This window comes from Numenius arquata, chromosome 15 (assembly GCF_964106895.1).
Source record: "Numenius arquata chromosome 15, bNumArq3.hap1.1, whole genome shotgun sequence".
Lineage (NCBI taxonomy): Eukaryota > Metazoa > Chordata > Aves > Charadriiformes > Scolopacidae > Numenius > Numenius arquata.
Window position 1 is genome coordinate 11,893,955 of NC_133590.1, and position 26,136 is coordinate 11,920,090.

The 26,136-nt window shown below is 38.5% G+C and overlaps 1 protein-coding gene across 2 annotated transcripts in view; it reads left to right on the forward strand.

Moving 5' to 3' along the window:
- The window catches only part of PLPP4 (phospholipid phosphatase 4), a 52,601-nt gene extending 40,947 nt beyond the window's left edge, over positions 1 to 11,654 (forward strand). For both annotated transcript variants that reach the window (XM_074158991.1, XM_074158992.1), the window contains exons 6-7: positions 8,200 to 8,370; positions 11,455 to 11,654. In XM_074158991.1, coding sequence (XP_074015092.1) covers positions 8,200 to 8,370; positions 11,455 to 11,654 — 371 coding nt within the window. The remainder of the gene's footprint in view (positions 1 to 8,199; positions 8,371 to 11,454) is intronic.
- The last annotated feature ends 14,482 nt before the right edge of the window (positions 11,655 to 26,136 follow it).

Here is a 26,136-nt window from a genome sequence, read left to right on the forward strand (position 1 = left end):
CCAGTGATAGGACGCGTTGGGAGTGGTCCACAGCTGCGCCAGGGGAGGTTTAGACTGGACATTAGGAAGCATTTCTTTACTGGGAGGGTGGTCAAACACTGGAACAGGCTTGCTAAAGAGGTGGTCAGTGCCCTGAGCCTGTCAGCGTTCAAGAGGCATTTAGACAATGCCCTTAATAACATGCTTTAACTTCTGGACAGCCCTGAAGTGATTAGGCAGTTGGAATAAATGATCATTGTAGGTCCCTTCAAACTGAAAATATTCTCTGCACTGGCTGTCTTCCTTCATTACTTCTTTGAAATCAGTAAGTTTGTGTGGGTGAATACAGCAAGATCCTGTCTAGAAAAAAAGGAACTACTAGTTGCTGTAAATAACAAAAAAGTCTAAAGGCTTTAAAGATGTTTATGTTATCAAGCAATAGAACAGTATATCATTTTCTGGTATTAATATGGCAAGAAGGCTAGAGTCTGAATGAAAAAGAGTTTCACTATATCCAGAGAATGGCTCTAGCAGTAGGGTAGGGAATGGGTAGGAGTTAAATATGAGGAGCAGGAGTGTAATTTGAATGTGCCTATTCACAGGTCTGGCCTTGATTCTGGTACCAAAAAGTGTTATATGGCATTCTTTGGAAATGCCTTTTTATCTCTAGCAATGACAATCTCGATAACTGGTTCACATACCAGTGCCTGCATTTGTTTGGATGTGTCCCATTCTCCTAGCTAAGCTCTGCTTATTTGGGCAGAAAGCGTTCTCAAGATTAGTCCTAAATTCATTTTCTCCACTCCTTGGCTTTGGGGGAAGGAGAGAGAAATCTCTTCATTTTTTTTTTTTCCTTTTCTGAAACAGTTATAGTCTCTGCCAGTCAGACTAGGAGTCTCCTTGGTGTAAATTGTCATCTCAGACAGGTAAGGACTGCTACTGCAGTTCTTAAAAGAAGTAGCACCTTTGCTGTTGACTGGTTAATATTTTATTTTCTCTTATCTCCACAATTAACTGTTCCACTCAGTGTTGTTTGTCACTGTATAGTGCATTACCGTTGTATTACTCACGAGGAGCTGCCTTCTCTGATGATATCAAAGCTGATTATGCAGTTCATGCTTGCACCAAACTTGCTTGATGAAGCACTAATTAAATAAATGTAGTATTTGTGGTGTGTCTTGCTGTGTCACTAAAAAGGAAAAAGGAGACTAGAAAATAGATGTCTTTAGAGTGAAAGGACGACTAGCTCCTCCTCCCCTTTTTCACTAAATAATTGAAATTAGTCAGTTGTAAAAATGAAAAGATTTTTACATTTTAAAAGCTATTCATTTGTTTGAAAAATGTAAATGATTTATGTATTTCAGAGTGAAGAAATTATTGAATTCCAATAGAATTGTTTGCTATCCTGCAATATTTTATATAAAATATTACTGCAGTACATGTAATTATAGTTGGGTATCTAAATTTGAGCTGTTAATTATCTTTAGCTAGCGATTTCATGGAGGATAATCATATTTCCTTCAGTTGAATGGGAACATTTTAAGTATCAGATGAGCTACAAGCCACAGGTTTTTGGCAGTAATTGCTGCTACTCCCCTATTTCCAAGATAAATCTCTTAATTAACAGCTGTATGGCAGTGTCTCTCTGAAATATTTCATCCTCTTAAAGAAGAATCCAGGGAAATAAGTAATGGATTTCTTAGATATGCAAGGAGAAAAAAAAAAAAACACCACTCCTGTGGGTTTTATTGGCTTCTTAATTCAAACTGTAAGTATACACAGGAATGGTTGTGTTTAATGCTTTTACCTCTTCTCTGACATATTTACCTCTCAGTACTCAATAACAAAGGCTGTTTGAATTCATGAGGGGCTTGTGAGATGAACTCTTTAAAGTTTAGTTTTCCAGCTCTAATAATAAACCAACTCCTGCTACTCTGAGGTTCAGAACACATATTTGTCTCCAGCATGGTATTTAGCCTTCCTAGCAAACATGTTCTATGCATTGTCTTTTACACTGTAGCATTTAACACAATTTTATTATTTTTTTTAACAGTAGTATATGATAATATACTTTTTCGTTTTCTATGCATGATTAAAGAGATTAGTCCCGGTTCTATTGTCCATTCTGGAGTACACTTTTTTTGCTACCTTCAGAGGATCTAGGCTGAATTGGAAATGAAGATACCCACTTTCCAGTCCCTGATTGTCTCAAGAGAGTTATTTAAAAGTTTCTCTCGAGAGAGTTAGTTACAAGTTTGGAGCCCAGCATTGAATTCAGTGATGGAATAATGTAGCTGCGCAGCCACTTGTCTCTTGGTGTCCTGGTTCACTTTGCTACTTAAAGTGTGGTTGAAAAAGGCTTCAGATCACTTGCCTTTTTTTCCACCAAACTCTTCTTCTTTACATAAAACCCCCAATGATAAGTTCATCTTGCAAATGGTGGATATATAAGGCTTCATCACTTTGCACTTTGCAGTGTAGCAGGAATAAATAACATTTTCCTATTCCTGCTGGGTCTCACAGCATGAAAAGAAAAGCGGGGATCTTCTATAAAACCCTTACGGCTGTAGCTGTGCATAGTCTTGGGGTTTCCCTAGTTTCTTTCTGAAGTATTTCAGGGGGTTATTTGCAGGCAGTACTAACGCTGGTATTATCCAGCAAACTCTTTGACACTGACTCTTTTGACATGCCGCATCCCGTGTTTGGCAGAAGCATTCTGATCCTCCACTGCAAAAAGTTTCTATCCATCAAGGTATTCTTCAAGACATCTCTTAACTGTATTTTATATGCTAACCTGTATGCTTGTGCCAGTTCACTTCAGAGAAATTTTATATTAAATGCACATCCTTGAAAATTCGATACACGTGCTTGTCATGGTGAATGGGGAGGACAAGTAGTTGAGTGGGATGTGATCCATTATCAAATGGAAAAGCAGGAAGCAAGAAGTTACCCTGATCTCAAGCGTGGGACTTGGTATATTCCAGTGTTGAACTGGAAATAATTTAGAGTTGGGGGAGCTGGTGATCTAAAGCTTATGGATAGATGCTGTATTTATGCTAAGGTCTAGCAGAAAGAGAAATTTATTCTCTGGTTATTGATAATTGACAGGGGAGTAGATGTTTAATTAGTACTGATCTGTTTGAATTAACCTGCCAACTCTTATCTCAGTTTTAACAAATTTTCTCAGGAAACTAGAGGTATACTATAGTACCTTTGTTTCATAAAGGGATTGCACATCTGATGTAACAAAAAAAAAATCAGTCAGCACTTGATATTCCTGATACCTGTAAGGAGAATAGTGCATTATCCACGGACCACACTAGAGCAGAGCACCATCATGGGTGTGTTCAAGGGCCAGTTGCATCCTGATGTCATTCTGTCCTAGGTTTAAATCTGATACAAGTTCATTAGTTGGACCTAATTATACCAGATGTAATTGAGAAGCATTGAGATCTTGGCAATGAGAAAAGAGTAAAAAACATACCTTGCAGAGAAAGATGCTTTTCTAGTTTGATACAGCTGTAAGATTAGGGCTGAGTTTGCAAGACAGTCTCTTGTAGTTTATATTAATGCTAAGGCTGCTTTGATTAGTGCCTGAGTGCTGACCCCTTCTCCTCAGAGTAATTCCAGAATCTGAGCCCTTTTAGTCTTTTCTTTACTGTGTTCTCAGAGAAAGGCGATTTCTTCAAGGCTTCTGACAACAGAAATGGCAAAGCAGGCTATGGAACTGCTTCACTTATGGCATCGTTAACTGACCAAATCAGAACTTAGTTCTCATTTTTTGGTAGCAGTGAGATGCACCGTGAGACCACTTCAGATATTTCGGGTGTAATGAGGTATCTTGAAAGGTGCATGAAAATAAAATGTCAGAAAAAAATAAAAAGGTTCATGAGAATTCACTGTTGACAGTCTTGCAAAACCAATCTAATAACTAATACTGTAGTTACTTGCTTTTCATTTTGTTCTAACATGTCTCTGTCTCTGATATCTCCTTTTTGTTTCCCAAGCCCCTGCATACATTTGTATCTTGTGATGTGCTTCTCATGTTGCTTCTGCTGAACTGTCTTTCTTTGTGAAAAGAAATTAATAAAGCTAAGCCAAGAGGAAGGTGATTGACTGTCCCACTTGGAAAAAAAAAAAAAAAAAAATTTTGCCTGTAATAATAAGCTCAAAACGTTCTCTGGGAATTGTACTTCTCGAAAATCCTCTTTGAATTGAATTTCAGCATTAAAATTTATGCAGCCATTTGGTGTCATACTTTTTTCCTTCAGGAAAGATAAATATTTCAGTCTTTGAGCAGTGTGAAACCGAAAACATTCACCAGTAGCCCCAGCTAAAATTGCAGTAAGCAATCCCAGTGATGAATAGTATGTGTTTGCATTTGGAAAATATACGGTAAACACTGCAAGTATAAAGCATTACAGACAAAGAGATGAATCATTTTCTCTGATTGTTACACAGGCCATTTGAATGGTTGTTTTGCAGTTTCATAATTTGTTGCCACTTAAATAAGTTGAGCATTTTTTCTTCAGCTCAAAAACTGCTTAGTGTAAGGAAGACACGTATTGCTTGCTTAGCAAAGCATCCATTAAAACTTGAGAAGCTGAAGATCCTCATGGGGTAGTTTAATTTCCAGAAAACACCCACAAAAGCAATTACAATTTTAATTAATAATTTATTTGGGGTGCTTTAGATCAGATTCTTGTTCACAGTTTCTCACTTTATGCATTTCAACTTGGTAATCGGTTTGGTTCATGTAGATAGGTTTTAAAACCCATTTAGATCTTCTGTCTGGAGAGAATCAGATGTCAGGATGGGGTCTGCTGTGTCTCTAGATGCTGCCATAGTCTTTATTTCCTCTGTGATTTTTTTTATTTTTTTTTTTTAAAGAAGGTGATAGAAACAAACTGAAAGATTGAGTCTAATGCAGTTTTATTTATTCCAATAATGATAATGCCCAAGAGAGGGCTGGTTTATGACATGCTTCAAGTACCATTATGGTATAGTTTTAAAATGTGCCTTCCAATCGCGGTTCCAGATACCCCACCTACACAGAACAAGATGAAAGGCACTCTCTTAAGTTGATAATTCCTAAACCATTAGGATGTAAAGGTCAAAACACCACTTTCTTATCTTCACAGAGAAGTCTACAGCTATCCATTTAGTTCTAAAAACCTATTCAGTTGGGTTTTTTGGACTCCCATTTTCTACCCTCTCCTGATTGCTCATTCATCAGATTTACCCGGCTTGGATCCTGGTACCTTTACAGACTGCCATTATCCCCTTCAAGGTTTTCCATGGTGACACGGTTCTGCAACCTTTCATCTATTGCAGGATGAGAGCTTAGTACATGAACTCTATGGGCAGAAGGCATACCAGGTTTTGGGGTTTTTCTATGAAGTATTTTGCTCATGTACAGCTCAATCATTGCTATAACAGTAAATAAACATACTCAGAAACTTCCTTTGGCTTATACCTCAATAGGTGCTTGTAACAGAGTGTTTGCATCAATTTTGCATGTACTTGATTATTGTGAAATGGGAGGAGCACTTCTTGTAGGAAGGCTGTTGGAGAGCCTCACTGACTTTTCATCTATGTAGCGGTGTTTATATTTCTCTTCCTATTGTAAGTGTTTTACTGAATCAGGTGTTTGGATGAAGATGGCCCATCATAATGGTGGTTTACAGTTTGATCATGGTTTTGTCAGTAAGAACTTCACCACGCGGCTGATGTTACAAGTCCTCTTGCATCTGAGATAATTCTCTTTCTCTGTCTTCAGGTTATTTCTCTGAAAATTGTACTTTATCCAGACTAACATTGTGGGGCTAACTGGATCATACTTAATGGTGTGATATATAGGAGGTCAGATGGGAAAGATCAGCTGGTCCCTTTGGGCTGCTAACTCTGTGAACTTTTGAATAGTCCTTATTCAGCAAACAAAATATGCAGTGTTATCTGCAGAGAAAAACTCCAGTAGGCTTTGTGAACTGGACCGGCTTAAAGCGGTGACTTCAAGTTGATCTATTCCCTGTGTGACCGGTATTCAAAAGTCTCATTCTGAGAGTGGGAGTAAGGAATTCACTTTGGTGAGCAGAGAGAGACAACGTGCTTGCCCTAATGGTTGGGGTTGTATGAGAGAACTTGCAGTACAGTCTCTGAATGGTTTATAGCCATGTGGCAAACAAAATCAATTAGACACCTTTGGCAGGTCTACATAACCAGTAGGTCTACATTATGAAAAAGCAAAATAGGTAGAACAGGTATAGGAAAAGGAATGGAAATTGACTTAATTTTTCACAAACTAAAGTTTCTTCATGACTGAGAGACTGTGTAGGTGCTATTAATATTATCTGGAGAGTGCATATGCCTTATTAAAGATTCTTTGTAGATAATAATTATCAATATTATAACTCACAATTTGTGAGCTCAAGTTTGCTGGCATGGCAAAGTAAGTTTATATGACTCTCAATGGTCTGTACACAAGGAGGTAACCCAGTCTGCAAGAAATCTTTTATCTAAGATTGTTTGTTATATTTTAAAGTTTGCCTCCCACTGTCTTCTGTCACGTACAGAATCAGCACTGGTTGAAAAAGCTTCTAGGAAACATGATATTTGGTATACTGGTTTGGTGACTAAGCAGCAGTCCGTCCTGCTCCGCCACATGTAAAGATTTGTGTGTTTGAAGATGAAATGCAAAACTTCAGTAATTGCATTCAAACAGCTGTGTAGTATAAACTTCTGAAACCACTCCATTGTAGTGTCAGCTAAAACTAACCATCCCATAGATTTATCAGCAGAACACAAAATAATTACTTTGTCACATCTAGCCTTTGGGAACATGAGGAGAAGGGCATTTGAAAAGCCCTAGCAGGAGATTAGAAAAAAGATGCATCTCTGACCCATCACTGATGGTGATTTTACCATTAAATTCACTGATAGCAGAATCAGAACAGGATTTTGTATTATGACCATGACCTATTACCTCTTATAGAGGTGCTGAGATACCACAAAGATAAAAAGCATAAAGGTAGTCAGAAAAATGTTTGGATAAATATTTATAGTCTTGCTGTCTGTGCTTTACATGCTTATATTCTATTTTGTTCTCTGCAGACAGGAACAAAATTGAGTATGACATCTGTGGAGAAAGTAGAAGATGTGTTTCACAGAGCTACCTGCTCAGCTGCAGCACTAATTTTCCTACAGAAAAAAAAAAAAAAAAATTAAATGTTGGTGTTTTCTTTTTTTTTTTATAATGCATATTCTGAAAAATAAAATAAAATCCATCCAGCATCTCTCTGGAAGGTGAACAGCTGCGAGAGAAAAGAAGTTTGGTACAGACACTGGCTGGCTGAGTTTTATCGTCACTGCCAGTTGATCATGTTCTATAGAAACAGGTTGATGGAACCTAAAAATATCATTTAAATATTATTCAATTGTAGTACAGACTGACTGAATGCTTTTCTGCTTTGAACCGCAACTTTTTAGAATAGGTCTAATTTTTAACTTAAGTCATGCTAAAGGTTAAGTGTGAAGGAACTTTTGTGACTCAAGTTAAAAATTTGCCTAAACGTTTAATTTAATGTGCAAATAAAATCAGGGATTCTTTCCACAGCCGATGTTTTCCCCGGAGGAAAAAGGTAAATTGCTGAAGGAAAAAAAAAATCTGTTGCTATTGGATAGATGAATGTCTAGATGTACCACAGCATTTGCAGATATGTCAGATTATGTGAAAACTGAGTATCTATGAGAAGGAAATAGATTAGCTTTGCAGTGTTTACTTGCCTGATTGCTGGCATTGCTACATAGATAACACCATATGAGAGCATATGTACATCATGGATCTTGTGGGAGACTGCCTTTTTCCATTCAGCCCCCAAAGTAGTTTGTTGGGTTTTTTTTAAGTTTTTAAGGTCACGATTGCTTTATTAAAACAAAAACAAAACTGCAGAAAACCTCTCTACCTAGGCAATTTGCTGCCTTTAAAAATACTAAGTTATAACAGCATCATTCATATGGTTACATAGGAATCTCTATTCAAATAATGAAACTCCCTCAATTTTCTGCATATGGTCTTCTTACCTTAACTCCTTACATCACCCCAGAAAGTCCAAGACTCCTCTGCAGTAGAAAGATCTTGCTGCCATATCTTAAAGGATCTTAAGGGATAGTATCATACAGAGTTACTGACAAATACTGTAATTCTGTGTTTTTCTTTATCAGTTGCATTTTCAGGCCTTGGCTTTACCACCTTCTACTTAGCTGGAAAGTTACACTGCTTCACGGAAAACGGCCGGGGGAAGAGCTGGCGGCTTTGTGCAGCAATTCTCCCGCTCTACTGCGCCATGATGATTGCCCTGTCGCGTATGTGTGATTACAAACATCACTGGCAAGGTGAGCCATAGAGCTACAAGGCTTAAAAAAAAAAAAAAAAAAAGAAAAGTAGAAAGAAGGTATTTCTTTGATTTCTTTTTTTTTTTTTTTTTTCATTAAATCACATGAGTTACAACACGATAGCATGCTATAGATTTTCCTTGCTCCTGGATTGATGCTGAGGGTTTCAATGTCTGAAAATACTGCAGGGGCTGTTTACCATTCTGCATTTTTATATACGCAATGTACACCATCGTATGTATAGACAAATCCACATCAGTGTGGTTTTTTACATCATCATTTTTTACAAATGTAGATCAGTGCCATAGTTGGCATGGATGTCCCATCAGAGTAGCATGGGAGAGACTAGTTTACTCTGTAATATACAGCACAGAAGCTCAGGCCTCAGCTTTTACGTTCAGCAGAGTCAACTGATTGTGTTAAAGTACTTCTGGTGGCTTTGTGATGGAGTCTTAACTATGCTGTGGGGAATGAACAAGGACCATCAATATAGTGTCCAAGACTGAGCATACTGTAGGTGAAGGATAGGGTGGAATATCCTTACATTAAAAAGCCATTGAGTGGTCCCAGAACATTAATAGTATAAGTACTTCATGAGCTCCCTTCAGTTTCACTGGAAAATGTAGTATCCAGGTTCTTAGTGTTGGTGAATGTTAGGATATTTCACTATGAATTATGAACGTACTGACTGCTTTTAAATCCCTAGATCTCTGTCTAGGCTTATAACTCTGCAAATGTTAATTTACTCATGAAGTAAGTAGAAATTTTATATGAAAAAAGAGTAAAGATAAATACTGAGACTGAAAGAATATGATTTTTTCTTTCTGGGCAAAGGAAAAAAAAAAAAGAAAAAGAGGAAGCTGTGGCTACCATGAGCTCAAATGAAACACAGAATTGTTGTCTTCAAAAACAGGAGTCAAAATATCTGCCTGTGTGTTTGCTCAGTGCCCCCAGTCGAGGTCAGCAAGCTGGAAATCTTTGGCATAAATCATGTAGTGAATTTGTACTACTGTGGTGCCCAAACTGAGGCCCAGAGTTGCATGTAAGTGTTCTGATAGAAATTATTTAGGCAGGTTTTCAGCAAGTCTTGAAATACTGGGGAACTTGTAGAGGACTGGCAGAAATCTGGTATTTCTTCATAATTAAAAATAGTAACCAGAGACTTGACCTCATTGTTAAGCAAAATAAAAAAGTAGCTGGAACAGGATTCAAATGACCACAGTTAAAGGAGGGTAATCTGAGAATTGCAACCAACACAGAAAATGAATCTAGTCACAATAACTAAGTATTTTACAAGTTGATCGATCCTGTAATACTATGCTATGATGAAAATTCTTGCCATTGATACCTTTAGTACCATGACAGTTTGACAGGGACAGTCTGAATGGTACAAAATCAGTATGGGTAGGATAAGCTTCTGTCTGCTTGCAAATACTGTGTACACACAATCACCTTTTAAAATCTTACTTGATTCTCTATTACATTTGTAGTAGATTTTTTTTTTTATGTCCCTTTGCGTGTAGGAAGAGAACGTAGGATGAGAAGGGATCTCCTAGACCATACAGTCTAGTCCTCTTCCTCAACAGGCAACTGTGACCTATAATCACAGTTCTTAAATTTATCTCAAATTTTTCAGGTTTTCTTGCCCTAGCTATTCCTGTTAAAAGGCTCTTCAGAATCTCACTCCTCCAATGATTACAAGCCATTTATTACCCACTGAAAATTGAACAACATGTCCTTTGTCCCAATATATACTAGACTGACAAACTAGGGAATTTAATCCATACCTATGTTAGACAAAAATAATTGGTATTGACTAACACTTCTTTGTCATTAAACTCAACAGTTTGCTTTTTTATTACACTGTGGTTTCTTTCTAACTCAACGTAAAACAGAGAAACACAGGTATGCACAGATGATACGGTGCTTAGTAAGCCTTGTTAAAATAAAGCATGTTGTCAAGACGTATTCTAGCCGTTGTCTTTTGTCTCACTTTCATTATTGTTTGTGTTCAAATCTGGGGCTTTCAAAGTCAGTGCTTTCAGTGAAGTTTTGCTCTGGTTGCTTGAAAATGAAACACAGGAGCAGGCAAGTATACTACCAAGAAGCAGGGAGAACCTGACAGAACAGATCCTCTTGCCCTTCAGGTGCAATGCAGTTCCCATGGAAAACTTAAAATTGCCCGTGTGAGAGCTGCAAATAACTCATTAAATGGCCATATTTTGTTTCATCTTTTATTTTCTGGTAGGAGTATGAGATAGTAAATAGCATCAAAGTAAGTTATTCAAAAGGTATTAAATCAGTTAACAGGCATGCTTAGTCTTTGACCTTTCAGGTACTTTCAGGAGGAGTTCACCCAGCTTGGAATCGTTCTTGGCAGCTGTCTTTCTCAGGGGCCTTTCAGGAGCTGCAAGTGAATTGCTGAAATGAATTGTTGTAGCTACAGTGGCCCACTTCCTGAAGGAAGATAATTTTCCATCCTACATCCTACCTGCTCCCTGTCTGCACTGGAGAATGCCTTTTGGAACACAAACCAGTCAAAAGTAGATCTGGCATTTTAGCTGCCGTCTTCCCTGGGGGTACGTAGGCAGAGACAAGGAGCAGACTGTAGTCACTGCAATAGTTTGGGGTGTACCAGTCAGCGGGAGAGCTCTGGATGCTGTAAACAGCACAGTTCAACTGTATTGTTCATAAATGGAAAACCTGGTGGTGGTCATTGTAAATCATGGCAAACTGAAAGAAGATATGTGGGTTGCCTAACCTTAAAGGCTGGTCAACGGTGAGCTGGAACATCATGAACATTTAATACCCCATGGAAACCATTCTATTTCCCCTTTTCACCTCCTGAAACATAGCCAACCATCTACATTTTGGGTATTTAAAATGTTGGAGATGTCCCCCAAAACCACTGATGTGTTCTGCATGATTGTGGTATTTGGCTCCAAATTCTTTATGAAAGTTTTAGGTTTGCGTTTTCTGGATTAAACACTTCCAGGTCAACCAAAGGTCTTTGATTTACAGTTGTCACTACTGGCTGCCCTTTCATGCTAACGTACTTCTGGTTTTGTTGATTTTCTTACCTAGATGCTTTCGTTGGAGGGATCATTGGCCTCATTTTTGCTTATATTTGCTACAGACAACACTACCCTCCTTTGGGTAACACAGCTTGTCATAAATCGTACGTCAGCCTGCTAGATCAGAACTCTGTGAAGAAAGAAGAGAGACCTACAGCAGATAATGCTACTGGTCTGCCTCTAGAGGGAATAACTGAAGGTCCTGTATGACTTTAAGAAATGTGCAGTATGAACTTTTAGCCTTCTCACATTTCCTCCAAACTGGTCTCTTAACACAGTGTTTCTTACTGTACGTGTTTTTCCATTTGTTTCTTTCCTTTTTATAAATAAAAATGAAATATTTTATTTGTAATGCCATAATATCATCACACTTTAAAATTTTCAGTTCATATTGACTTACTGAATTATCTGTTTTCAGTCTGCTGCAAACAGATAGACTACTTGAGGGAAGGGGAAAGAACATTAAAAACAATCCCATGTGGAGAATGGTTAAAAGAGTAATTTTAAGAAGATATTGTTGAGGATATAGTAGATCTGAAAACAGATTTTCTGAAGTACTGAGTGTTTCCTAGAAAGTTCTGGTTGTCTTCAGCACTCATTGATTTTGATGGGTGATGAGTACACACAGCACTTTTCATCAGATGTTCAGCATCTGTTGTGGCCAGCCATTTCTTTATATAATTTGTTAAGTTGGGCATCATCCTTATGTTTATCTTGTTGCCTTCTAACATAAAAATCTCCACATGCTGGTAGAACTTTGTATTAATTGTCAAGTTCTGACAAGGTCATTTCGAGCTACTAATGATCAAGCAACCTGAAGGTATGAATGGGTAAGTGTTTGTAAGAGCCAAACCTTGCGCATTAGTAGTTCCACAGGATGATGCTGAAACTCGATAAAATTCCACACTGTTAAAATTATCAGCTTGCAATAACATATATGTTCATAGGATGGATTAGAAACTTGGTATTACATCATTAGCAATTTTTTGAGAGCTCTTGCAGTTATTACCATCAAAACAAAATGAAAGAAAAGAACACCCATGACATTCAACAAGCTGAAGTCTTTAAAACAAATTTTAAAAAAAATCCTAAAACTGTGAGGATAAAGAAACACAATGTTTTCTGTGAATCTCGGTGTGCCATGTTCATTCTTGTGTAGTTACTCACTGCAGCATTGGTGATCTAAAGAAATGCAAAGATTTTCCTTTGTGATTCTGGGCGCACAACCATGACTGCTTGTGGTGGTCTCCAGCACTGTAACATATTCAGAGGAATGCTGGAGACAGTTTTCCACTAGACCCATTCCACATTTTCAGCTCATCATGTTCTTGAGCATGGTGTTTGCGACGGTTGGCTCGGTACCTGAATTGAAACTCACCTGAATCAAAACACTGTTGGTATGGAGAAGTTTATTAAGTGTATGACTTTAGTTAATTTATTATTGGTAGGATCCTGTTTTGTTATGTATGCACTATGCAGTATACATCACAATCCTGTGAAATGATGTACCTTTGGATGGCAAAATGTCAGATTCCAGAATTTTTTTCCTTAGATACCCTGTGAAAATGCAGGCAAATGTTCGAGACCACACCTTGGCGGTTGAACATTTCTTAGCCGGAGCCGCCGGTTACAGCGATCAAGATAGCGTTGATCAATGACCATTATTACGGTGCTTTAGACTGGAGGAGACTGCTGCCATAATTATACTTTATGTGTTCCTGTTGGAATATGTATTGGCCTTGTAGGCATTTTGTGATTCAAACAGCTCAATGTCTTTATGTAAGGCTTGTCGTTTACTTTTCTCAAAGGTAAGCTTTGTAGATTTTTTTGAGAAGAGCTACTTCCTGATTGGCAACACTTGGATTTTTATAGAAAGAAAGTAAATTAGAATCCCTTTTAAAATAAATGTAATAATTGTGTATAAGAGGATGAAACCATACTATATATAAACTTATATGATATTTGGAAATAACTATAAATAGGAAATGGCATTAAGAAACAGAATGTAATAGACATGAACCCAGGACGGTTCTGCAGAAATTAAGCCTGATCTTGTAAAACTGATACCAGTTTGACTGCATCAGTTAGAGGTGGGATTTTTTACTGGGAGTTACATTATTCTGATCTCCAGAATAGAGAGTTACCCAAATGCAACTGTGATTTTACTGGTGTATATATGCTAGGTCACAAAACTAGCATCAGCAAAGCAAAATTATTCTGGCGTTGCATTTGCGCTGGATTTGACAGAACACTTCTCTGGTGTAACTGAGGTCTTATTCTAGAAATCCACCCAGTTTAGTGGAGGCTTAATCTTTCTATAAAGTTTTTAAACCATCCTACCGAATTCTGTAACAGGGATATCATTTTCTATTACTTCATATGGGAGGATTAATGAAAGCCCTAGAGTAAGGGTATCATGTCTTTACATTGTATAGGGATTAGCCATTAGCTTTTTCTTTCAGCAGGAACCCTAGTCTTCCAGGTTATATGCAAATGTTAAAAAAAAAAAATCTTAAAATTAGAAGTTTAATACTGATGCATAGAGCATTTTGCATGTTTTTATATAGATCTGGCTTATTCTCAAAAATGAGTGGGGCTCCTAACTGTGCTGTACACATTCCCAGTCTTTTAATGGCTTTTGATATGAACAAGCTATCTTCTTTGGGATGGGGAAAGCTTATACAGTCCTCAAATGAGCAGTGGCTGTTAAAAGATTGGAATATGAAGTGTAATGCAGCATAAATACTTACATTGCAAGAGTAATTGGTGAACTTCACAAAGCAGTAAAGAATAACGTCTTTTAATGGGAATAATTAAATTGAAAGTCATAAAATAGACAATGTAAAAGCTTTGATTAAAATGTTATCAAAATTATGAAAGGCTTAATGATGTGAAACTTGTGGATGGATCTGTGGGGGCTGTAATTACCAGTGCAAAGTCAGTGTAGCTAGGAAGGCATTTTTGTGGATCAATGTATTTTAATCTCATGCTTTCTCAATGTGAAGGAAATGTAATGTTGTAACGCACCAATAAAACAACACATGAATGTGGGTTTGTACATCTGTGTGTTATCATTATTTTGAGAAGAATAAAAGTTACCAAGTTAGTTTCATCAATAAACCACGTGGAGTATTACAAAAAAACCAAGCCCTAATGTGACTGCATTATTGATAAACAGCAACAGTTCCAAAAGTCATTACTGATACCATTAAAATGGAGCAGCCTTTCTCCTTTACCCAAAATATTCTATCCAACTTTCATCCAAGAAAATGCACAGTGTAAGTCTTCAGGGTTGAAATTTTGAAATACTCAACCATCTAAACTGCAACAGGTCTCTTTCATAGAATCATAGAATGGTTTGGGTTGGAAGGGACCTTAAAGATCATCCAGTTCCAACCCCCCGCCATGGACAGGGACACCTCCACTAGAGCAGGTTGCTCATCATCTGTCAAGTTCTGTGTCTCAAATAAGACTAGGAGTCCCACAGTAACAAATGTGATTAGACTAGAAAAGAATGGAAAAAAAAAATCGTAATAGAACATAGCAGAAATATCCTGAAACCAAGAGAAGCATGAGATTGCGAACCGGTCAGCAAAATGTCCCTGTGGTGAGTACATAAGCCGGGCAGCATGTTAGGAATAGAGCTGGGGCGTTTATGCTGATTCATTTTCAGATTTTGTTGTGTGCAATTTAGACTGATTTGGCCCTCTGTTCTTCCCTCGTGCTTTCTGTTTAATGTGAAAAAAAGAACCTCATTTTCCTTCTTTCTTTCCTTCCATAAATAAAATATACTGTGCTATGGATTTTTAAAAAAGCCTTATTTTTGTTTTATGGTACTAAAATTTTGTTGACTTCAGTGGAACTGCTCTGGGTCACTAAGCACATCACATCCAGGGGGTGGCATAAAGCCTTCACAGTGTTTTTGCTCAGACTCTTACATTTCTAGGAATATAATTAGCGAAATACTGAAACTAATTTGTCTGCAATTGTGTTTGCTTTTGATAACATACGTCCCTCCTGAGTTAGAAAACTGTTGGGTTGCTCTGATGTAACCCAAGGGGAAAAGCCTTGAACACAGCAGCACCGGGATGATGGGAGTGAAAAGGTTAGACACGTGTTTCTGTTGCTTTTGATGTTCAGAATGTGTTTGGAGCAGTAGGTAACAATGGCATCTGCCAGGGGTTTATTCCCCCAGTTTAAAATGTATCTTAAAATTGCTAAGCAGGGCCATATTGTTGAACAGTTCAGGTTAACACCCACCCTGTAGGCATTTTCCATATTACTCTTCGCCATCTTAACAAGGTATTTACTCTAAGAAGAGTACACTCCATACTCGTCTGATAAGCAGAATTTCTACATTGCTGTCCTAAGAGGCTAAAATTAAATTAGAAGTTTCCAGTAGGATACACCCAGTTTCATACAGTATATTATACAGAGAACTCCTGTTCTTCGGGTGTGCAAATCATTCCCTGCTCCAGAACATGTTCTGAACAGAGAAAACATTATTATTTTGCCATTAAGGTAAAAATTGCTCAACAGGTATAAAATGTATAAAATTGAAACGACAAGACTGGCTGGATAATTCCTGATACACTGAACTGAACTGAGATCCCTTTAACAGGTGCCTGGCACATTGGCTGAGATGTACAGGATTTTTGCTTAAACTTGTGGAGATAGCCAAGAAGTCAGCATTCAGGCCAGATTTGGATCACGTTTGAACCCAGATAACTATGCTAAAGGCATCTGAACTGCAATAAGATGTACTCTGAACTTAGAGAAGAACTGCCTGTTATTTTGCTGCCAGCTCCTGAGAAAACTTTCCAAAGGGAAAACCAAGAGGCATTTGGGGGTAGTCCCCATTATGCAGTCTGTGTTGCAAGGTATGAATGGGGCATGAAGTAACAGAAAATCCATGCTCAGCGCTTTGACTTGATGAAAACGACACAGCAACGCATCCGATCAGCTCCTGAGTATTGCAGAATGTCAAGCATAAAAGACAATCCAGCCAGCTCTGCAAACTTTAAACCTTTGGACTGAGTTCCTCTGTTAGTTTGCCAAAAAAGCTCTTAATTTCACTGGCAGCTTTCCAGCTGTCATCTGGTATTCCGTCGAATCACTAGAACTTAACACTTGATATGAATACTCAATTCACATGATCTGAAATATGTTTATTTGCAGGAGTAGGTGGGGCTGGGCACAAGGAGGCACTGGGTTTTTATTCTAATGTTTATATACAGTTTCTTTTTATTTGGTCTCTTGTTCACAGGTGTAAGTGTGTTTTTTAATTACTACCCATGTCATGAAGGGACTTCAGGTCCCTTTTTTTTCATCTCCAGAGCAGCTACACTACTGGTGAAGGGGATGGGAAGAGAAGTGCTTGCTGACATCTACAGATACCTTCTCCTGGATAGTGTCTGTCTCCCTCCTCTCCCTCTTCCACCCTCTCCACATTAGAGGACTTTAAAGTGATCTTCTCTGTTGTTTTGCTGTCTGTTCTCTTGTTCCAGTTTGCAAATTGCCTTTTTCTGAAGTCACAGCTTTAGCCAGCTTGATATACACGACAGACACCCCTTCTTTGAGGCGCCGATTTAGTTCATAGACTAGAATGGTTTGACCCAACATTTGCAACTGTTATTTTCACACTCAGGGAAAGCAGCCAGCAGGTACTTTAGGATCAACTGTTTGGGTTAACTTTCATTCCTGGATGTAAATGAAATAAATAGGCTGACAGTAAGGGATCTGAACCTGTAGATCAACGGAAGGGAAATAGCTCACAGGATCACAAATGCTGCAACTTGAAAAGAGTCAGCCCTGGACACCCCTGCCCCTCCTGGGTTAAGCAACTCGGTGCTGCTCTCCAGGAGCCAGCACGTGGAATGGAAAGATCTGCCCAAGCTGCTTGAAACCCATTCCATACCTGCTCTCTTTCCCTCATCAGCCCCTGCCCTAAGCAAGCCCCTGTGAGGAAATGGTACGTTTAGAGCTGCATGTTGGAAATCACAGGAATGGAAAAATCTGGAATGATTGACCTTCCTATGAATAACAAATGGAGAAGCTGAGAACTCTGAGTAGCAGTAGTCATACCGGGGCTAAACATAAATTAATAACGGGAAACCACTGAAATAAAAAAGCTTGGAATATTAAGAATTAAATACATATGTATAATAACCTGTCCCAGCTTAATCCTTTACACAGACACTGAGTCTTTGGGATTAACAGAAGCATCAATATCTACAAGCTTCCAAGTCTAATTAATGCACTTATATATTATAAACAACAGTTACCCACAACACAGAATACAACTCTTAAGGGGCTAGCTATCATTACAGAACTGTCCAGCTGAATGAAAACAAGCTCCAGAAGGAGGACTCAGGTTGCCATTGATACACAAAACCTCTCACTCTTAAGCCACAGTACACGTTTAAGAAGTGACTTTTAGAATTTTTAATACTGCAGTAAGAAAGGGCAATGAGTAGAGAAGTGTGCAAATGCACTTTTGCTCTCAAATTTAAGGGAATTCTTACCCTGATTCGCAGCTGTAGCAGAAGCATGTTCCCGCTCTTCACATTTTTGATGCTATAGATTGAGCAAATGCACATCTGATCTGTGGAATGCTATTAGTGACTGGTGAGGGCACTTTCACATGCACTTTGGAGAAAACAATTCAGAAAAATTCTCACTTCTTTCACGATGCCATCAGAAGGCTGTCTGCCAACACCGCTACACTCACAGCGGGCTAATGTTTCACTTTTAAGAACCTTCTAAGACACAAGAAACTGTCTATCCTGTCATCAAACATTCTCAGCCTGGCACAGGTATCGGTTTATCATCTATTTTAGACAGCATGAATCCTGACGTGGCTACTTCAAGAAGAGACAGATCATATCTAATAAAGCTGCTCTTCTTCAGACCACTGTATAATGAAACTATGTTTCTGTGAAATAAAAAAGCTTTGTAAAATAATATTTTTCTGATTCCCCTGGTTGGACATTTCCAGCACTGTGATGCTACTGCCATTAGAAGCCTCTTTCCTCCAGCTTTCTAACATCCGGTCACTCCAGCAGAATGGAAACAACCTGGGAAATAAAGACAACACTGATCTGCCATGACAGGGACCATTGGTATGAAAACCACAGCTAAGGCCAATTTTGCCACTGTTCTGGTTAGCATCACTCTCTGACACCAGGCAGAAGATGAAGAGATGCTAATTAAGGTACATGCCCATCATGTAATTCCTGGAAGAGATCTAAACCAAAGAATATTTGATTAATTAGTCCCAACAGCCTTTCCTGTTGCCCCTTGCTGGACACACGGAGTAGGTGACTTGCTGTAAGCTCCCAGGAGTCATATTATTGTCAAAATTCTCCTTGAGCTTTGTATTCAATTCCTTGTATAAGAGTCATTAGGGAAAAGGACTCCCCACTTTATTGAGGGCAATATTTACAAACGATTTATTAATACTCAACAGACTGTTGAATAACCATCTCCTTTTCAAACAAGCTGAATATACAAGCCTATTGTATTAGCCTGTATTCTCTGCACATCATTCTTATCAGCGCAACAGAGCATTTGTGTATACAAAACTGCATTTCATCTTCATTTCCAGTCCAAAGGATGAAGTCACAATAAAAGAATCAGATGCGAGTTCTTATTGAAACCAATATAACACTGTGAAAAAGGAAGGGGAAAAGAACATTACGGCAATGCCACAGTGTCACTCTAATCCAAGAGGCATAAACCTGTCTATGGAGTGAACGTGCTGGAATTCATATCTGCAGCATTGTCCGACAAAGATAAAGCAATTTGAAACTTCCTCTGCATCAGTGGGTGTGAAAAAGGCTGGAGCTGGCCTCTTCAAACAAATCAATTCATAAAACAAAGGGCTAGAAATCATGTTTCCAAGGGTTGTTGGGAAAACAGGAATTCCATTTCACAAGCATGTGATTAAAATAAAAATAGAAAATAGTTTTAATTTCATATTTTAATAAAACTCAGAATTTTAGGAATATTTTAATTGAAAAAGCCTCAGTGATTGATCTCTCCATACAGCTCAGCGTATGAAGCCCTCTGCCAGCACATGGAAAGAATGATTCCCACCCTTGCTCTTTCGAGGCTTCCAACCCACTCGTGTCAAGCAAATGCCCATAGTAACAGGGTTATTCTCAAGTAGGCGCTTTGTTCCTTCTTAATTTGACCATAAATTCTATTCTGGGCTGAGAAACCTCCCCCAAAATGTCAGTGCAACTATTCTGTTCCTGTGAATTGTTCTGATGGGTAATAGTTTCATTTTAATTTTTGACCAATTTATTTTTAGCATCACCTGGAGTCCCCTCTGTTTTAATACAGAAAGAAAACACCTGTGCTACTAACCCCCAGAGAGGGGAGCACAGCTGATCTGAGTATTCAGTTCAGGCTAATGGAGAGCAAGCACAACCAAAGATAAACCCAGCCTCCTGCAGCAACACCTTTAAGTAAGAGCTGGGAAGCTCAGGGAGGGAATAGGGCTTATGGTGCAAGAGGAGGTGCTACAGGAACTCATTACTAGTAGGTGGATTTACATTCTCCATGAAGAGATGAAAACAGCCTCTATTCTATTTGGGACGTCCCAAGGTAAATGGAAATAAGTTAGTTGTGGGTGTAGTTTGGCTGGGAATTTGTGAAGTTTAACCACTGCACGGTTTAATGCAGTGAAGTTGTAGAACAGCTTCTTGTTATGGATAAAGAGGGGGGTGAAAGAATTCATCTGGTTTCCTGATGGCCCTTAGTTTGTGGAGGTTTCTGCAGCGGGGGAATTGGAGCTGATCACCTAGTGAACTTTTTCAGCTTCATAATTTTTTCCCTAATTGTTAATAAATGGAGAAGCACCAGGTTTTGTATTCTTAAGTGTATTCCTATCTGCTGTTAAATAAAGCCTGGTTTCTAACTTGAAGTGTACTAGTTTACAGTCAAGCATGACTATTCATCTCTTCTAGCTTTACTTTTATGGAAGGATTATTCTGAAGAAGTTCACCAGTTTTTTGAACCTGTGTCTGTTTAATGCTTGTAGTAGTTTCTAAGGAGTTATACAGAACTGTTAGGCAAGTACATATTTTGCCATTATGTTGTCCTTGCTAAAAATAAGAGGAAAACTTGACGTTATTTCTACTACTATCTTCCAGTAAAAGTATAGTCATGACAGGATGGTTTATTGAGTTTAATGGCACTGGTAATAGCTATACAATAAGAAGCATTTATAATGTAGTTAATGCAGCAATGAAGTAAGGTGCTTATAAGTTAAATCATAGGAAGACTGCCTCGTTATGTTGTGGTAATCCACTAAATAACTAGAGTCACTGCTGTAATTAGTACTAATGTTCAGAATCATATGTGAGGTGTTAACACCCTCAAAGCCTAGTGAAGTCAACCATACCTTAAGGAGTGTAAGCTTACTTTTCCTCTACTAAATCTTTGCTGGTAGCACTGCTGATGCTCATCTAGTGCATCAAGGTTGTGAGGAATCTGTTTAAACACCAGAACTAACAGGCACAATATGATCTAAAACAATCCTGTGACCTGAATTTCAATGGTTTTTCTAGGAGAGACTGGGGGGAAAAAAATACATTTTGTTGTCAGCTGAACTCGACTAAAAGCTTTTTTGTCACTTCCCCATCACACTGAATTTTCACTTAGTTTTGAAGGAGGAGGAGAGGTATAATTCACTCTTCTCAGTGTGTTAAAGGAATAAAGGTTAGAATCAAAGTGGGGAGCTAATAATGCAATGTTCAGGTAAGTAGAAAAAGATTCACAGATACTTTCCTCTTCTCGCCCTGCCCTCGGTGTAGCATCACAACTGATGTTTTGCAGTTCAGTGATGTGCTTTCATAAAACACACCATGTCTATCTGCAGGCTAAATTGCATGTTTATGTTTTAGGTCACTTCTAAATGCTTACATTAGTGCTCCCGCTAACTTTTGTGAGCTAATGTTAGCACAGAGGAGAAACGGCTAAAAGCTGAGGTTTTAGTTCTGGTGGTGTGTGTTTGTTTTTTAATGGGTTCTCAGTATCTTTTGTGTGCAGTGATTGCTCACTGTTATTAAACAGCGATTCCCAAAGGTGACTATTTAAGAAACTGAGATTCTCCTGCAAAACGCTGGCTATTACTATTTCAGTTAAATGATGGATTCTTTTTTGCTTTTGGCAGGTGAGGGTATATAACTGAGCAGTTCAGATTTTACTTGGAGAAGCTGGAACTGACCCATATAAATGGGCTCTGAACCAGGCTCCACCTGATATTGGGCTCTGGTCTTCATTCATGGCTCCAGGCTTTCTCCACAGTCAACAGACTATTCAGTACTTAGGCTGCTCTAGAGAAGGTTTAAACCTGCAACTGAATCCCTGACTCTGTTTAGGACAAACACAGACACCTGTCTATGCGCTTTATAAGGAAAAAGGTTAAATATACTTGGGGAATAATAGCGTTCTACTGTGCATTATTTTCTCTAAATTTGTCTGTGATAAGGTCAGCTGTCAGGCATGCTTAGGCTCTTAAGCAAGTCGTCATAAACTCAAATTAGCTCTTTACATGAGAGATACTTCCCTGAAATCTAAAAGTGGGTCAGTAAAACCGTTCCATTTCAACAAACCTTAATATCAATTATTCACATTGATACTTAAGCTCTGGTACAGTCTTTCACTCTTTCCTGCTACACAGCAAATGCAGACAGTGGGATGGATAGCTGTCTGGGGTACACATGGGTTGAATCACTTCTAATCACCTATAATGATTATTTTTATTTATTTTTTTTAAATTCATGATAACATCCAATGAAGGACATGAAAGTGCTTGAGGGATAAAAGTTGTTCTTGTCTTTCCTTTTGCTCTTCCGCCTGTAAACTTCACTAGGCAGGAGCTGTTTTGCACTTCAGCCATTGTTCAGTGCTTGTTACAAGGAAGATCTCTGATGCTACAGGAACAAGTTGCCATCTTGGTACTCTCAGGTCCCTCCTGGCTCTGTAATATCTGAGCCTCAGCTCCTCATCTGCAGGAGTGTGATTGCCAAAGCAAATGAATCTTCTCAGGTAACCCCTTCCAGGGTTGCAGTAACCAGGTGTCAGAACAGTGATCTGAAATGTAATATTTAAGTTATTGACTTGCAAGTTTTGTTCAATGAAACGTGAACCCATTTTGATATGAGAGGGTTTGTGATTTTAGACAACAATTCTTTTTAGAGGCCACGCCATCAGCAAAAGTTTGCTTACTGCTTAAGTCTGACAGAAATAATTTCTAATGTTTGGGGCTGTTCATCCCTACAGAAGTGGTGTCCCAGAAGGAAGTGGATTGATGACAGCTTTTCTGTTTATTTATGGTTAAATAAGTCCAGTGAAAATGCCTTTCTCCTTCACACACTGTGTTCCTAAAGAAAATATGCATGTCATGCTGGATTCATGGCGGTATTTCAAACAACACTATTTTGAGTTGCAGTAATACCATCAACTTAAAGAGCCACTAAATGTATTTGCATTGAGCATAATAGTGCCCTGTTATTCTACAGGAAAGGCCTGAAAGAGCCAGAGGAACAAGGTCAGCAGCTGACTGAGATGCTTTGAGCTGAGCATTTTGCTTTTGTGCAGGCAGAAAGCAGTGGCTGCCTTCACTTCGACTCCCTTATTGCCTGAAGCTCCCTTTTCTGCTTAGCAATCTTTCAAGGCAAAGGTTTGCTGTTTTGTTGTGGTTTGCTTGTTTTTTTTTTGAAAGTTTGATCTGTGGAGTGGCTGAGGTGACCCCCAGAGGCTTCCTCAATGAAGGGCTATTTTATACCTTGTGTGAGGGCAGGGTCCAAAAGCCTCTCCCTGAAGCAGATGGAGATTAATGTCATTCACCTGGTGGGGCATAGACAATTTATTCTGAATATGCTAGGCATGTAGTAGAAATGGTTTGCCTCAACTCTTTTCTTCATTCCAATTCTTGTGACTCAGTAGACGGTAATGTGGAAGGAGGTCTGGTTTTCCCTCTCAATCTCAGTGACCATCCTTCGCTTGCTGAGTAGTTATTTGTCATAGATTTTATATAGTTATATGCAGTCCCTCATTTCTATTTTAATGTGAGAAACCATGGAGTACGGAAAAGAGCTATGTGCTGTGCACTGTAAACCTCGAGCCTGGGACTACCAAACAGATGTTCCTTCTCAGGAGAAAAAGGAACAAAGGCAACTTGCACTTGCGCATGCATACTGTACAAGAAATAACTGGAAACACTACCATTTCCTCCACAGCAATCACTAATGACCTACTGCATTTCTGTACAGCCCAAATTAATGTCAGCTAATCGTTTTACAACTTAGCAAGTCAGGAAATTTGTTACCTGTGATTGAAGGAGAAGATTGATTTGCCACAGGACTACAATGAACTCCAGAGGCTATTTGCTTGGATTTGTCAGTTCCATAGTCTGTGTTTTTAATATAAGACTAAATTAGCTTGTTTCATCTAACATTGCAAATTAACTGTGAAATCCACAGAAATGTGGTTTTGTGCACAAAGAGGAAATATTGTGAGTGTTAGTGACCCATATGAGAGATTACTAGTATCTCAGCTGGGGTGGCATCCCCTGAGTGGGTGTCCATGGCGTGCATGTTCATTAAATGGGTGAAGGACAGCAGTGACAGCATGATCAGCCACGAGCATCACTAAACAAAGTCCTGTGAATGGAAGCCTGTGAGACAACGAGTTATCAACATGGTGTGTGAGACTGGGAAACTGGTGTCTTCCCTGGGATACTGTTTGGGCATTCAGGAAGGTATCCCCCCTCCCATGGGAAAGCTTTTGTAATCTTCTTTCCGTGTAATAGTGATTAGAGACCCATTCTACCTTGATATAAGCTGTAAGGACTGCAGTGGTATTTTTCCCTGCCTCTGGTCTTGATCCAAATTCATTAATTAATGAAAGTCACTTTTGGAGAACACCTTTAATTTTTAGGCTTTGTGCCTCCTAGAAGAAAAATGTCTCAGAACTGTTTTATTGATACATTTGGGATCTTCTCCTTCGTGTATGTTCCAGGAAAGAACATCCAGAAAGTTGCAGACAATGACACTAACAACTTATCCTGCAAACTTTTTCAAACCATAAAACCGTGCAGTCTGGATTTGGGTCACATTTGCAAATGAATCTGTCTATCCTTGGTTAGATAGATGTCCTGTAATGACTCCCTGGCGCCTAGCTGCAGGCCATTTAGGATATGGTTAAGCTGGCTTCTTTTTGTGTCTCTAGCTGTTGGCCAAAATTAAAATCAGAGCAGCGTATAAAGTGCAGTGGTGTTATACAATGCAACTGCAGCAAGACATCAGATCCTGGACCTTTAGAACATTTGGGAAGTCTGAAATGGAGAGAAAATACAAAACCAGGAAATAAGGCAGGGCAGTGTGGACTGCCTGTCAGAGTTCATCTGTTCTAGGAAAGTTGTGTTTTCCTTCAAAACCCCGGTGTAATTTTCTAAAAATAACCCAAAATGTCTGTTCTACTCATAAAAATAAAAAAGCAGTGAGGATTATTTCCATCACACATGACAAGAAAGAAAATATTTCAAGGACTTCCATTAAATACAGTGTTTGATTTTCAGTGAAATGAAGATGAATGTGAGATTATTTATATTTATTCTGAAGATGGCAAAGATTTAACTTGAAGATCATAAAGATCATGAAGAATCACTGTAGAATATTATATTTCTGAAACAGTATGCCAAATTCATCATTATTGTATGACCTTTTGATTCCTAAACAAGCCAGTTTTTTTGCCCCCAAATAGTTGGGACACTCAGTCCCATTCCTGGGTGTCAAGAAACTGCACACGTTTTTGAATGCACTTGAAGGGCCACGTGGGGTGTGATGGTGACGTTCAGCTTATTCTTCACCACAGAATCAAAACTTGGCTCTACTTTACCCACACCCCAAAAGAGTTTTGGAGTAGGACTTCAAGCAACCTGCCCACTGACTGTAGTAGAAATGAGGGCTTTAGAATAATCCATATTCTGAAGATTTGAAGCAGTTTAAGGCCAGGATTTCAGGCAACAACAGTCCTCAAATCCAAAGCTTTGTTTCAGGTTAGTACAAGCTCTTAAACAACCAGTGACCAGGAGTGTTGCAAGGACCCATTCTCATTTATTATGCCTTGTTACAGCCAAGTGAGAGAGTTCTTTTTAGTCCTGTATCCAAAGACTCAAAAAGATGCTTAGGGCACTTGGAAGATGCCCTTGCCCATCTTGAAGCCAAAAGTCCACTGCAATTCAGCAGTGAATTTGTCATTCTTAGGTGACCATTCAATTTGTTACTAATTTATTCTGGGAAGTTATCTATCGCTCTGACTTTTCTATGATGATTATCTATAATAACCTTATATATGTATTTTTATCCTACATCCATATCTTATTATGTCCTATTAAAAATTACATGAATCTATATTTTTGCATGATAGAAAACACTGCAGAAACTCATAAGCTATATAATTTTGCCAAGTCAAATTGCTGTTTACCTCGTGTGTAAAAGGGGGAAGCTACTGCCAGTATATAAGCAAATAACTATTAAAAGTGAGAACATCTATCAGTTAGCATTAATTACAAAATAGGGATTAGATATCCTGGAAAGAAGCATATGCTGCCCCAGCTTAGTCAGTTTTATGCCTTTGATATTCTACTCTGGAAACTTTTCTATTTTTTTTTTATTAG